At 46.6% G+C, this 15816-nt stretch overlaps 2 protein-coding genes across 3 annotated transcripts; one reads left to right on the top strand and one right to left on the bottom strand.

Annotated features, from left to right (window-relative positions):
• Positions 1–5199: 5199 nt before the first annotated feature.
• LOC119277798 (amino acid permease 6-like) lies at positions 5200–8991 on the top strand. The gene is made up of 6 exons (XM_037559122.1): positions 5200–5335; positions 5481–5714; positions 5813–5906; positions 6042–6393; positions 6555–6782; positions 8328–8991. Exons 1-6 carry the CDS (start codon positions 5257–5259, stop codon positions 8751–8753), a joined length of 1413 nt encoding a protein of 470 aa, XP_037415019.1. The 5' UTR covers positions 5200–5256; the 3' UTR covers positions 8754–8991.
• A 28-nt stretch (positions 8992–9019) lies between these two features.
• LOC119277797 (receptor protein-tyrosine kinase CEPR2-like) lies at positions 9020–14835 on the bottom strand. 2 transcript variants are annotated; one of them, XM_037559121.1, is made up of 4 exons: positions 14622–14835; positions 12706–12821; positions 10143–12209; positions 9020–9669 (listed from the first exon to the last, which is right to left on the bottom strand). In XM_037559121.1, exon 3 carries the CDS (start codon positions 12198–12200, stop codon positions 10149–10151), a length of 2052 nt encoding a protein of 683 aa, XP_037415018.1. In that variant the 5' UTR covers positions 12201–12209; positions 12706–12821; positions 14622–14835; the 3' UTR covers positions 9020–9669; positions 10143–10148. The 2 variants fall into 2 exon arrangements, with proteins under 2 accessions (XP_037415018.1, XP_037415017.1); XM_037559120.1 differs by lacking the exon at positions 12706–12821.
• Positions 14836–15816: the final 981 nt, after the last annotated feature.

Raw genomic sequence — 15816 nt, 5'->3', positions numbered from 1 at the left:
TCATCCTCCTCTGATTCATCCTCATCTGTCTCCCCTCGTCTTCAACATCTTGTGGTACTTTCATTTCATCTTCTTCTTCTGTCTCCTCCTCACCAAACTCTTCTTCTTCTTGTATAGGTGAAACCCGTCTCTTCCTTTTTGGAGCACGACATGACGGAGTGGTTCCTATTGATGTATGTTGTACATATGGATCAACATCCGGTTCCTCATCATTGATCTTGGCAACTGCTTCAATGAAGGTGCCAACCTGTTCAGTTACTGCCTTGCACAAGTTATTGACCACTTTGGTAATCTTTGCCTTTTTCTGCATCAACACAATAAAAAATTGAATACTCATTCAATTATAAACAGTTTAAAAAAAGAAATGTCGGTAAATGATCAAAACTTGTTTATGCAAAAGACTTACTTGCGGATTATACGTTAGTGGTAATTTGGATGCAACGAATGCTTGAGCTTGCAAAAGACCACCAAACAGTGGTGTCTGCTCCGTGCCCCTGTACTCCTCTTTAAGCTGATGCGAAAAGGAGAAAAAGAAAAGGACAAGGTTATCAAAACAGATATTATGTTGAACGAAAAACAGATTGTTATAACTTATGCAACAACAACAAAATGCTGGGCAGACAGGATTCTACATGTATGCAATTGCACAAAAAAAGGTGCACCCCACAGGTCACCTGAAAAAAATGTTTCTGCCAACTGCTGTCACACATCTGTGCAACAAGATAAGTAAAATTGTGCAACTTGAAACATATGATGTCTCATACAAAAAATGAACATGTGACCACATGCCAAAACTAGAGCTACAAGTTGTGCAACTACAGGCATTATTGTGCCAACTGATTACAGTTTTTGCGCAACTACCAAAAAGTGTCTACCTAAATTTCTACCAACTTGTGCAACTCAACAACATATGCAAACAACTGCAGAACATAAGGACAGCCAACCCCCAACTAAGCAAACTAATAGACAACCAACCTAGTACAAACAGGAAGACAACTAATGCAAAGTGCAGAACATGTGAACATCCAACTAAAAAAAGGGATGCAACCAACTGGGTAGAATTTTCTGCAACTAAACCAAAAACTAGTTCAATTAGCCATTAAATTTTCTGCCAACTGTTGTCACACATCTGTGCAACAAGATAAGTAAAACTGTGCAACTTGAAATATGTAACCACATGCCAAACTAAAGCTACAAGTTGTGCAACTACAGGCATTATTGTGCCAACAGATTACAGTTTTTGCGCAACTACCAAAAAGTGTCGAAAAGCTGATATCAAAATCGTATATGCAGCTATCAAGGAATTAAAACTGGGCAGAAATGAATAGAACATAAAAATAACCACTGTTGAAAAAAACAAAAGGGAACTCACTTGTAATTTGCCGAACACACCAAGAGAGATTGTATCCTTCTTGATCACCTTGGCAATTAGGTTACTGTCCCATGCATTCACTTGTATCGCACAGTTGCTTACTGGGATGTGATGAACGAGCACGTCAAGGTACAGGATCTGCCGCAGAACCAAAAAAGGAAAACCAAATTTCAGTTATTATGAAGGGTATTTTCAGAAACTATAATTGCACAAAAAGAATAAAAACACATGGAAGTGCTAGTTTTCACTCACCATCAAGTGATACAAGCAGCAGCAAATAGTTTGCTTCGCCTGGTCCATGTTCCGGAAAGCTTCATTAATGTGTTCTACTACAAAAAGGCAGATGTTTGTGTTCTTGAGGTTTTCATGATCTAGCACGAGTCCGTAGCACTCTGGGCTCAGCCTCAGGGCCGTGGTTGGTGCTAGGAAAGTGTTGAATGCAACCACAAGCCAGGCCATAAAGAATGTGTCATCCGTTCTTCCCCCATATCCTTAATCATCTTGGTCCATGTAGTGATCTGGGGATGAGAATCTCCACGTATGTTGAAAGTCTCTCTGAATCTCCTAGTTGTATCCTTGTCAACTTTATATCTGACTTTTTGACCCCTGTTAGGAAGATCAAATACCCTTTGAACACTGTCAGTATCGACACAGATACTTCCCCTGCCTGGGAACACCATTTCAGAGGTCTCTGGCTGGTAGGACTGCACCAGGAATTTACTGAAATCCCCTGGAAGTGTATCTGATAAGTTCAAGAGGGCCCCAAACAACCTTGAAACTAGCTCAGACTTCTGTGGCGGGGATAGCGAGCTGTTGAACTTCGCAAACCGCCCTGGTGATGCCCTTAACCTGCCAGCTTGTGATGGTCGTTCCACATCTTCCCGGGCAGCCACCTCAACTCCTTCACCGCTGGCCTGATGATGAAAAAAAAAATAAACACAAGACAAAAAACTGGACTGTGAAAAAATGAGCAATGATCATGTGGATCAGTATTGCAAAAACTATATAAATATAAAATGGATCATGCCAACTAATATGATGTTTTTGTGCAACTAAGAAAGCTCATCATGGCAACTGAAGATTACCAGTGTGCAACCTGCAAGAAAACTAGGGAACATACTAGACCTGACAACTACAAAAAGTTCTAGGGGATGTGCAACGATAAAGCATGATGTTGGAAAGAAGATAACAACAACTAAAAAAAGGTTTGCAAGAAAAAGTTCAATAGCTCATAAACACACACAAAAAACCCCATACCTCAGCATCTGCTGCGAAAGATGAGACAGCTGCTCCACCAGCTGCTGCCTGCACAAAAATGGTGACCAGTGATGTCAACTACAAAGATACCAACTCATGCCAACTTCTGTGAAAACTATATGTACATCAAAATGACCAGTGATGTCAACTACAAGATGGTAATTGATCAACTAGAACAAAAATAGTTGTGCCAACGGCTGCATAATTTCATCAACCCCTAAAAACCCGAGAAACATGGATATTCAAGGATTTACTTACCCTAGTAGATGATTCAGCTTGCCCTGCTGCTGCTGCACGTTTAGTCCGCTTTACAACCCGAAACTGATCAACATCCTAAGAAAATAAAAAAACATGGGTATGGGGAAAAAATTATTATATGACCCAAAATAAAATGAATGTGTAATCAGCATGCCCTTACCTTAACTTCCTCTCCTTGCTCAACACTATGTTTTGGACATGGCTAGCGATTAGCAGCACGCTTTGAGTTCCGGCGAAGGGACTGACTTTCGAAACCCTAATTAAGCAACCAAAAAAACATGAAAAAAGGGACATAAGCATACATGGATAAGTTGAAAACAACTCAAATATGCAGAAAAAAATGAGAAAAATACATCTCCTTCATTGCCATCAGCTTCTCCTCCTATTAACCATTTTTAGCCTATGGGGGAAATACAAGAAAGAAAACATAGTTAGAAGATGCGCAAATGAAGTAGAGAAAACATAAAAGCTTGCTTTGATCTGCAAACCTCTACACATAAGCAGGGCACCTAGTGCAAAAAAAACTGTAAAACATGAGGACAGCCAACTACTACAGTGATGCAGCCAACTGGGCAGTCCGCCTTATGCAACTGCACAGCTTATAAGCCAACTACTTTAACTAAGGCAAGAAGATGCCCAATCCAAAAAACTGGCAAGCATTGGAACTAATTTGCATAAATAATGGTCCCTGGTTGCACACAACAGGGGAAACACACATGAACAACCACATACACAACAAGACTAACAGATTGGGTAGACCATATTGGAAAACTGGCAAGCATTGATACTAAATTGCACAAACAAGGGTGCCTGATTGCACAAGGCAGGGGAAACACACATGAACGACCAGATTCAGCACAAAGGCTGGCAGAAAAATCAGTAGACTATATTGGAAAATTGTCAACCATTGATACTAATTTGCACAAGTGATGATATCTATTTGCACACAGCCGAATAAAAACACGTGGACCACCACATCCACCACAAGGCTGGCAGATTGGGTAGACTATATTGCAAAAATTGGCACGCATTGATGCTAAATTGCACAAACAAGGGTTCCTACTTGCACACGGCAGCGGGAAAACACTCGGACCACCAGATCAATCACAAAGGTTGGCAGCTTGGTCAGAGAATGTTGGGAAATTGGCAAGCATAAGTACTAATTTGCACAAGTAATGGTCCGTAATTACACACAACAGGGAAAAACACATGACCCAGCAGAACCACCACAAGGCTGGCACATTGGCTATATTATCTCAAAAATTGTCTACTACTGCTCCTAATTTGCACGCAAGGGGCAACAGAGTTGCACACCGCGAGGCTACAATCCACAGACGAGGCTCTATCGCCGCAAACCACTCATCCTCCCTGAACCACTCATCCCGTATGTATATGCACGAGTTCTCCCCCTATTGCAACGCAAAAACGACGGGATGAGCATGACCCTAGCCCACCCTTGCCAATCCGGCGGTTTCCCAATCGAAATAGTCTGCGGGGGTGATCTCAACCTCGCCGGAAAATGAGTTCGACCCCCCTAACCCCGACCGCGACCTCGACTTCGACCTCTACCTCGACCTCCCTGACAATGACCGCGACCTCACCGGAAAACGTGCGACCTCACCAGAAAAAAGGAGGCGGGTGAGTGGAGAAACAAGTAGGGACGAAGAACGCGGAGCGCGCGTAGGAGCAGTACCTGTGCCGCCGCGGACGACGACCCTCGCGGAGCGCCCCGCCGTCGAACACAACTCGGCGGATTTGGAACCGCCTCCGAGCACCAACCAACGGCGAAAGCAAGGGGGAAAGAGGGGGAATGGGCCGCGATAGGTGGCGGATGGACGGGGTAATGACACGAAATTCGAAACCGCCGACCACTACGCACAACGACTAATACGCTGGGGAACTGACTAATCCTCTATGACATGTGGGTCCCAGGGGAGGTTTATCTCGCGCGCGCGCGGCGCAATCGGACCAGGCGACCGGTCCACGCGCGGGTCAGAGCGGGGCGGCTCCACCACCCGACCAGGGGACACCTGGACACCCCGCGCCGTCGATCGGGACGAGATCGAGCGGCTCTGCTTCGGCCGCTCCTTCTCTCCATTTAGTGCGCGTGCACTTTCGAGGTTTTGGGTTTAATGAGTCGGGGCATTGGATCCGAACCCTGCCCAATGTAGTCCGACGGCGCTGAACCTGGAATGCCGGTGTTTTACAGGTCAGAGTGCCGACCCTATCATGAGAGCGCCGGTTTAAAGCCCCAACTCTGCTCGGAGTCCCTATAAATACGTACCGACCAAACCCCCGTCCTGGTGGGTTCATTACCGCATCCGCCCCTCTGACTCCCACCCCCTCACGCCACGCCACGCGGCGAGAAGATGGACAAGCACGCCGCCGCCGACGCCGCCGCCGCCGCAGCAGCAGAGGACGTCGAGACGGGCGAGCACGAGCGCAAAGGTGCGCTGCCCCTCCTCTCGATTTTTTTTTGCCTGGTTTATAGGGGCGTTTGTTTAACGGCTTTAGCGTACACGACTATTCCTCCTGGGGACTGGATTTATCGGCCCCGGCGGCGGCGGCGGTCTTTTTTTCTTGTTCGTTGCAGGGACGGTATGGACGGCGACGGCGCACATTGTGACGGCGGTGATCGGCTCCGGCGTGCTGGCGCTAGCGTGGAGCGTGGCGCAGCTGGGATGGGTGGCCGGCCCGCTCGCGCTGGTGGGCTTCGCGTGCGTCACCTACTACACCTCCACGCTGCTCGCCAACGCCTACCGCGCGCCCGACCCCGTCACCGGCGCCCGGAACCACACCTACACCGACGCCGTCCGATCCTACCTCAGTACGTTCGGCCCCCGCCAGCCAACCCCTCCCCCTCTCTCTGTTCCTCCACACGCGCACCAGAAGGTTCTCAACCCAATGCCTGAAACTTTTCCCCAGGTCCCAGAGAGGTCTTCATGTGCGGGATCGCCCAGTACGGGAACCTGTGGGGCACCATGGTCGGCTACACCATCACCGCGACCATCAGCATGGTGTGAGTATCATCAAACTAACAACCAAAATTCAGTCCACCTCCTCATCACGAATCAAACTATGACAAATTTATTATCATTCAGGGACATGCTGAATCCTGTTTTTCTTTTTCTCTTTGTGTGCTCTGCCTGCGAAGTGCGATCAGGAGGTCGGACTGCGTGCACGAGAACGGCCAGGGCGCGCGCTGCGACGCGCCGGGGACCGTGCTCATGCTGGCCTTCACCGTGGTCCAGGTGGTGCTGTCCCAGTTCCCCGGCCTGGAGCACATCACGTGGCTCTCGGTCGTCGCGGCGGTCATGTCGTTCGCCTACTCGTTCATCGGGCTCGCGCTCTCGGTGACGGAGTGGGCGTCGCACGGCCTCCGACCGGACGGCAGGATCGCAGGCGCCACTGCGGCGTCGTCCAGCAAAAAGACGTGGGACGTGCTCCTTGCCCTTGGGAACATTGCCTTTGCCTACACTTTCGCAGAAGTGCTGATTGAGATCCAGGTAGGCATGGATGATGATGATTCAGATACTCTTAACTTCCAGAAGTGATATGTTTGTTCAGAACTCTGAATTGAATGACACGTCAATTAGGAAGGATTTTTGTTTCAGAATATTACTCCAAGTGGCAGTGATCTTGTCAGTAACTTCTTGCTTGTTTTCAGGATACGCTGAAGTCCCCACCATCTGAGCACAAGACCATGAAGAAGGCAGCAATGTATGGAATTGGAGCCACCACCATATTCTACATCTCTGTTGGCTGCGCCGGATATGCCGCATTTGGTTCAGATGCTCCCGGCAACATCCTGACGGCCCCCGGATTAGGGCCATTCTGGCTCGTCGACATCGCCAACATGTGCCTCATCCTCCACCTGATTGGGGCGTATCAGGTCAGTACATCTCAATCATAAATTGAGAATCTGCATATCCCATAAATTTGAAAAGCTGAACTGCTTGAAGTGAGCCTTGCAGCTGAACTGTTCGACAGCTTGAACTAAAATGTTTTCCTCAATGCAGGTCTATGCACAGCCCGAAAGAAGTCCACATCACCCCCCAGGGTTTCACAAACCGGCTAATTTACCCCCTGAAGTTTAAAACCGGGTACTTAACCCCCTGTCTTTCTCAAAACAATGTGAATTACCCCCTAAACCTGATTATAGTGGTTTTGTGAGGTGGTTTGCTGACGTAGCAACGTTGCAAGGGGCCAGGTCGGCAGAGTTCTTTCTTCCCTATCCCATCTGCCTGCAATCACGTGTATACGGCATCGTTCACATCCTCTCACCTAAACCATCCTTGGTGCCGGCGTGCCAGTTTCACCCCGACATCGAGGTCCCCCGCGAACAGCTCGACGTTGAGGTACTCCATACTCGCTGTACAACATCAAACAGTTTACAGCAGCCGACAAGGAGCCCTAGCATGATGGAGCTCGTCCGGCGTGGTTCACTAAGCACCGCACGCTTTGATTTTTCGTAGGATGTGGTATAGGTGCACCACATCCCTCCCATTCATCCTCTCCTCGAACCCCGGAGTCATGCACTTCTCGACCTTCACCTTGAAGTCTCTGCCCTTATGGAGTTGTGCAGGCGGCCGGGACACACATCTTGCTCCTGAAGGTGGAAAACATGACGGCGCTGTCCGGGATGGAGGAGAGTCACTCTGCCGAAATCTCCTCAACCTCGCTCTGCGGCAGCTCCGGCATGTTCGTGCCGGTGACGAGCACCAGCCTGCCGAGCTGGGAGACGAGTCTTGATCACGAGCGAGGGCCTGACTGGCCTCGAGCCCAGCGAGGAACCGAGGACGCCATGGTAACATGCATGACTCATATTTGTGAACACATAGGTGATTTTGGCAGCCTGGTGGTGAGGGAGGACAAAGGTGATGCTCGCGTTTGACGTCCTTGAACTCGCTGATATACACGGGTACACACATCATGGGGAGGAATTCAGTTAGATGTGCTTGGACAGCGGCAAGCCGGATGAGTCAACGCTCCTGGGAGTCCTAGCAGTATTCTCAGATCGGCGATGGGTCAGAGCTGCAGCTTCGATGATGCACTCTCCGCCTGATTGAAGCGATGGCTTTCGATGTGTGACACTCTGGTGGCGTCGTGTAGGCTGCACGGCAACCCGGAGATGATGCAGTTCACCATCAAGAAGCTGACAGAGTTGAAAGAATGGACCAGCAAGCTACATGGTGATGTCGGCATCCAGGCGCTGCACACGACGCCGGCGTGGTGCAGGCGTGCAGCTGAGGATGGACAAGGCCAGGTGCAGTTGGGTGCAGGTCCGAAAGGACAAAACCACCTGCCAAAACCACTCTAATCAGGTCTAGGGGATGATTCACATGGTTTTGAGAAAGGCAGGGGGTTAAATACCCGGTTTTGCACTTCAGGGGGTAAATTAGCCGGTTTGTGAAACACTAGGGGGTTATGTGGACTTCTTTCTGCACAGCCCATATTCGCTACAGCAGAGAGGTGGATTGTCTCCAGGTGGCCAGACACCAAGTTCATCAGCAGTGCATACACCGTTAGCATCCCGCTCATGCAACGAGGCTCGGTGACCGTCGCGCCCTACAAGCTCGTCTTACGGACCGTCATAGTTATTGCAACAACAGTGGTGGCAATGATGATACCATTCTTCAACGCGGTGCTAGGGCTCCTCGGCGCGTTCAGCTTCTGGCCACTAACTGTGTACTTCCCCATAAGCATGCACATTGCCCAGGGGAAGATCACCAAGGGGACGAAGTGGTATCTCCTGCAAGGTTTGAGCATGGTCTGCCTGATGATCTCAGTGGCAGTGGGGATAGGCTCTGTGAGTGACATCGTGGATAGCCTCAAGGTCTCCACCCCTTTCAAAACTGTCAGCTAGAGGATGTACAAGACTTTGTAGAATAGCGGTTGAATCTGTAGGCTGAGTCTCTGTACTGTATCGTATCATTTTTCTCTGATGTCCACGTATCGGGATGTGATATCCGATCAGTTCCGCGAAGATTTGGAGCTAACAGCTTAGCTGGATCGGCTGTAATGACCCATTGGCCTGTTTCTACTACCTCTCTAAATAAACTTGCAAGAATGACTAACATGTGAAATAGGAAGTACTGTGTGGACATGCTGCTTTTGATCAAATCGAGCCCATTCAAAGTAGTCGAATTTGGACTACGCTGCTATGTTTCATCATTATCTAACAGTAGTACAGTAAATTATCATCTAACATTTTTACAGAAACTGCAAGCTATATGACTGAATTTATACAGAAACTGCTGCAGAAACAAGACCTATGAGGCTACCAGAGGCTACTACACCTCCAGATTATTATTAACAGCCTGCTAGTTACTTGCTTCCAGCTCACTAGTAGTACATTCTAATCTCCTACTTCAGAGTGTTGTTGCTATTCTGAGTGTAAAGGTCCTCATCTTGTTGATGGTGGCATCTTACAAAGAAAAGGTAACCTGCTTTTACTTATTATTCTTGTTCTTTGCCCTCCGAATACGGAAGTAGAATCAATGTCAATAAGCATTTTCACAACCTCTCTCATCGCCGGTCGCTCAGAAGGGGCTCGAGTAATTCAGACGATGGCAATGTTCAAGACCTTTATTATATCTTCTGATGCATAGCTGCCGGCTTTTAGATCAAGCCGCTGAAGTTATGTGATCAAACCCCGGACACAGTTTCCAGTTCACCTTCAAACTGGTAGTCTGTCCGGCTACGTCCACTAAGAAACTCTGACGGCGCAACATTAGAGCTCATGTCACTCTTTTCTCTCGCCTTTAGAGAATATGGAAGCTCTGCAGTTCAGAGATAAGCTGATGTAAGACTTGAATCTTCAGACTGCTATCTTTAAGGTGTATTTATATGCATCTAAAGAGTAAGTAATATTTCACTTGTTAATGTTACTACTCAAATATACATGGATAGGTCTACTTTAATGACTTGATACCAAAACGTGTAAGGACATTATGGAGAACTTAAAAGACAAACTGCATCCATTTAACAGATATTGATATCAAGTGACAGATACTACATCAATTATACTGCTTTAATAGTCAAATTAAATAGTTAGTTATTCGCTTCATTAGACGGCGTTATTTACCAGGACAGGACAAGATGAATAATAGAGTAGCTGAGTTTGGGTAGCACTGGCAAAATATTTTCTACAGTACTTACACAGAAGACTAAATGCTAAACCGTTACAGCATTAGTAACTACAAAAAAGATGTAAAGATAAGTCAATGTAAGTGACAGGATGTCTCAAACTTACAGCGAGCTATGTAACAACGGGTACCGGCAAAGCAGCTGATGGATTGAGCCCTCGCACATGGAAGGACTCGACAATCCACTTTGAGTCACTGTTATCACCACTCTCGGTGTCTTGCTTTCTGTTGAAATCCTCAAGCCTGTTATTTTCATACCTCAGACATGCCAATCCAGATAAGAGAACAACCAAAGAGGTCACCATGATCAGCACAGCAAAAAGCTGCCTCCGTGAGAAGCTATGGTGGTTGTCAATCCATTGGCAAGGGCGTAAACTGGTGCCAGATTGCCTCCACCCTTCTGAAGTGTCAGTGACACATAGGTCAGAGTTTTCAGAGAATGCATCATCTCCGGCAATCATCAGGAGCTGTGGGGGGATTGGTCCAGACAAATTGTTGTGAGAGAAATCAACATAGGTTGGCCTCAGTGACTGCAATGCATCAGGGATTTCACCAGAGATCATGTTGTGGGATAGATTGAGTGAATCCAGCATCAAAAGGGAGCCAACTGTGTCAGGAATTTTGCCAGACAAAGAATTCTCTGCAAGATCAAGGTCAACTAGGCTGTTGCACAAACCAATTTCTGGTGGTATTGACCCTTCCAGTGCATTCTGCTCCAAATGCAGGTATGACAATTGCTTCAGGTTACCAATCTGTGCAGGGACTTGGCCAGAGAATCTGTTGTTGGAAGCAACCAGCTTCTTCAGCTGAGAGAGATTTCCCAGCTCCATTGGAAGTTCACTAGAGAAATTGTTGTTCTGAACAAGCAGCTGGGTTAGGGTGGCTGAAATGCCTATATCGGAAGATATTCCTCCAATAAATCCATTGTCAGCAACGTCAATGATCACAGCATTAGGCAATCCCCATATGCCATGAGGAATGCTCCCACTGAACTGATTTTGACTTACTCTAAACCTCTCTAGAGTCTTGCAAGAAGAGTAAGAGCTGGGGAATTCACCTGAGAAGTTGTTGCTCAAAGCCAGTAAGAACTGCAGCTTGTCGCTTTGACACAGGAACTTTGGAAATTCACCGGTAAAATAGTTCGCTGATATGTCAATTGTATTGAGTGGTGAGAATCTGCCAAGGTTGGCAGGAAAGTTTCCTGAGAATTGATTTTCATAAGTTGAAAATGACTCAAGAAACTCCCAGTTCCACAGTCCTTCAGGAAGCTCACCATAGAAGTTGTTCCTGTAGATATGGAAGATCTTAAGATTCTTCAGGCTAGCAATTTCCTTGGGCAGTACACCAGTAAGTTGATTATGAGACACATCAAATTCAGACAACAATGTCAGGTGTGCAAGCTCAGGAGGAATTTCACCGGTCAGATTGTTTTGGTAGAGCTCAATCTTCCACAGGTTGCGCAAGTTGGATATCGCCTTCGGGAACACACCGGTCATCTGATTGCGCGAGAAGTCCAGGGTCCCAAGTGACTCCAAGTGAAAAACTGAAGCTGGTATCTCTCCTCTAAGGTTGCACTGCCCCAAGAATAGCCATGTCAGGTTCTTCAGGAGTCCAATGCTTTCAGGAACACCACCTTCATCGAAACGGTTCTCTCCTAGGCCTAATTCAGTTAGGCCTGACAATTTGCTGATCCACACAGGGAATGCACCAGAAAAACTATTTGTTGATAAATCAAGAACTTGCAGTTTGAGCAATGATGAAAGATCAGGCAATTGGCCTGTCAAGCTGTTCACTGACAAATTAAGAACTTGCAAATTTGTGCAGTTGGTCAGTGCAGCAGGGATAGTGCCTGAGATGGAATTTGCACTGAGGTCCAAAGTACGCAACTGGTGGAGAACAGAAAATGATGGTGATATTGTGCCTGACAGCGAGGCATTTGAGAGTGATACTCCTGTGACCACACCAGAAATTTCATCACACGTTACACCGTGAAACTGGCACGGTGAGTGAGATTCATCCCAGTTGCTCAGGTAATTTTGTGGATCCTCCAAATGAATTTTTATGTCGAGGAGTGCATCTTTTTCCAGAGGTAAAGATGTGGATATTCCAACAATGGCAAATAGGAGAATGCACCAGACATATATCTGAAGAGGTGAGGTTGACATCCTGTGTACCTGAAAATAAGGGATCCTAAAAATTAGTCACCAGAAATATATCTGAAGAGGTGAGGTTGACATACTGTGTACCTAAAAATAAGGGATCCTAAAATTAGTTTGGGCCCATTACTGCATCTGATGAAAATATAAATGCCTAGATGATATTTCCACAAAAGTAGACACTGCTTAAATTCCAGAAACGAACGAAAGCAGTTTGCAGTTGGCTATCACCATAGTTGTATTCGTACTTTTATTGCAGTTGATGGAAATTGAAGTGTGAAAAGACTTCCAAGACAATTAAATCATTGTACCGAACAATCGTGGGGACCAAGCTACTAAAGAGATAGTTCTTGTTAGACTAGGGTCCTAGCAAATATCAGTCTTCTCATGCTCTAATTCTTCAGCAACAGAAATGTACTCTCTGAATACCAAACTCTCTTCTAAGTTTCTAAGCACTGCAGATTTATACATAAACTTATGCAGATATTTTAGCAGGTACATTAATTGGATATACCCAATCTTTTCCCAGCCTCTCGACCTCGGATAACTAGAACCGGATCTTGGATGTGTTCATACTTCATGTCGACATTCGACTCATTCAGCAAGTGGTCGCACAGAACAATTCGATTCCTGGAGCAGAACAAAGGTCCTTATTACCGTTGTCACATGTGACCATTTTCTTCGGTCAAAAAAGAAAGGAAAAAAAACTTATGGCCGTTGTCTAGTATTGCGTCACACGACGGCGAAATGCGAGTTCTGGTGCCTGCAGTTGGATCAACAGCAGATCGTTGCCGACCACACACGATCGAACGGTGCAGGGTGCACGGCGAGACTCTACTACATGATCTCCAAACGGGCGAAGTTCCACGCTTTCTGCATGCATCATCTTGGCATGGAGCTAACCTATGTTTTGTCAAGTACTGATGTACACTAACAGGTCACTGTCAGCGACATGAACCATGCGTATGGAATGCTGATTCCTCTGTCCAATACCCCTAACCAGTCGCAGCAATATTTCTCCATTGTTCTCTACTTCTCTTTGTTCAGAAGAGCTATTCTACGATAATTAACAATATGGCCATGTGTTTCTCACCCCCGAAAAATGTCCATGTGGAGGATTACCGCTTCCCAGGAAAATTAATCAGAGTACATGATATGAATCAAGAAATGCACCAAAAAGCAATACAGCATTATTATGATTAAATTGAGATACATACATGGGTCCATACTTATAGTACTACTAGTTTTTTTTTTTTTTTTGAGAATCACTCCTAGTAGTGCTGGCTAGAACAAGTGGTGGATCTAGCCTAATGGGCTAGGGTGGGCCAACAATGAAAATGTTCATATAAATATATTTATTTTAAAATTTTAAATCATTTTCTATGATACAAGGGCTATTGAAAAATTTCAGGTCCACCCTCTAGCTCCGTCACGGGTTAGAACCATGAAGCGTTCAACGTGGGACCTTGTACATATTGCTTTATCACTGGGCTATATATGTGTGTGGGTGCATACTTTTTACTTCTTTCGTCCCAAAATAAGTGTCGCTTTGTACTAAATCAACGACACTTATTTTGAGACCGAGAGAGTATAAGGCTGGGCCATAGTAAGGGTAACATAACTAGTATCATGTACTTGGGACTCGCAAACATGCTTATGTGGCAGTCAATTAAAGAAGAGAGAGAGGGTATTAGAGGGTGCTTGGATACATTTTAGTCCCATAACTAAAACTTGCTAGCCTCACTCATGCTTGGATACAAATACTAAATAGACTAAAATGAGTTAATGAGCATTTACTATCCTCCAAACCCTCCAATCCCGACCTCGCATGTGTTAAAAGAGAGGAGTTAAATGAGGAGAGAGAGAACTAATCCACATTTTAGTAGGGTTCCCCTGACTAAATTTTTTTAGTCTCAAGACTAGTGCTAGCCTCTCTTTAGTCAGGGGTGATTGGAACTTTAGCCTCTAAAAGAGACTAGTTTTAGTCAGACTAAAAATAGTCCCTTGGATCCAAGCATGGCCTTAGTAACATAGGTAGATACTGTAACATAATAAATGTTATGCTACTATGTGTCATGCATGTCAATAAATAAGACCATCTATGATACTACTTTATGTTATTATGCACTATAGATATAGTATCATACACTAGTATCATATGCATGATACTAGTATATGTTACTCCCCATTATGACCAGCCTTACAATATTTCTTGTCTAGAAGGAAGGAAAACGCCCTGCCCGTGCATCAATTGATGCATATGCAGCCCCTCTATCATTACGAAGTTTTAACATCAAAACTGCAAAGCAGTAAAGTACATATATGGGTACTCAATCAATCCTAGTTCCTATATGCAAAACTTATCTGCGTAGCAAATGGAGAAATGTGAACGCACACAAAAGGCAGGCAGGGGGAAATGAAGGAACGCACCAGCTACAGGAGGGCAGGAGACGCGGAATTTCTTTTCCTGGATCGAGGTAGCAGAGTGCCAAAGGAGAAGAGAGAGAGAGAGAGAGAGAGAGAGAGAGAGAGAGAGAGAGCGCAACGACGGGCGAGCTCTGGGCTAAGTAGTGAGTGGAGCGAGAGAGACGGAGCAGGAGAGAGCGGCCACGCAGGGAGGAGGCGCGGGCGCCTCTAGCTTTTGTTGCTTTGAAGCCTGCTCCGTCTGATGCGCCGCGCCGGTGTATATATAGCGGTGGCGCTTCATTGCGTCTCGGGATTCGCACTTGCACGCCCGTGTGCTTGGTGAGCGCGACAGCGACGGATTTTACACTACACGGGGACAAAACCCGACGGGGCCCGTCCCGTCCAGTCCCACCCGCGCGCCGGGGGAGGCAGCCGGAATCTTCTATCCTGTGGATCGCGCGAGGCTGCGGCGGACGGCATCGGTGGTGGTCTGGTGGACGCTGCCATCCACTGGCTGAAACTGAAAGCAACGGCCGCGTCGCGCAGCTCCAGCCCGGTCTCCGGCTCGACCGTGCCCGTGCCGACGTGCCGCGCCCCCGTGCCCGCGCGTCGACGAGGAATCGCAAGCACGCTGAGTCACCGGCACTAGAATGCCGGTCGAGAGAGTAGTGCAGACCTGAAACTGTTGTTCCTCTCCTTCGTGCAAAACCAACTGGGAACGAACGGAGCAGGGCGGTCGATTTTTCTGAACCTTTGAAATGGCCCCTCCGTTTCAACCACGGTAGGTGAGGTAGGTTCAAGGAAAACGAAGCGCCAATCAGCAAGCCTCGGACACTAGCTAAGAGACGAGAACGACACCAACAGAAATTCGAGTCAAAGATCTGCTAAGCCAGCTCACTGCCCTACTAGAAGCAAACACCACAGGTTCAGATAACCCATAACAAATTGCACGGCCGAAAGCTGCACATCATGACCAGATCATGGGCAAATACTATATACTAGTATATACTCGTACTGTGCATCTTGGCCAGATTCTCTGCAGATCATGCATGTACTCGTACTGTATAGTATATTATCAGATAAGTTCCTCGTCTTGATGCAGATAAAGAACTGCAATCAGCAGCCAAAGCGATTTGTCTGGGTGGTGTTTTGCAACAGACCAAAGAACACAGTTTTGTATCGGCGTGACTGATTGGATTGTGATGTGAACCCCGTGAAC

The sequence above is a fragment of the Triticum dicoccoides genome, chromosome 3B, assembly GCF_002162155.2.
Source record: "Triticum dicoccoides isolate Atlit2015 ecotype Zavitan chromosome 3B, WEW_v2.0, whole genome shotgun sequence".
Classification (NCBI taxonomy): domain Eukaryota; kingdom Viridiplantae; phylum Streptophyta; class Magnoliopsida; order Poales; family Poaceae; genus Triticum; species Triticum dicoccoides.
The sequence above is the reverse complement of the archived record's forward strand: the minus strand, read 5'-3'. Positions and strand labels throughout refer to the sequence as shown.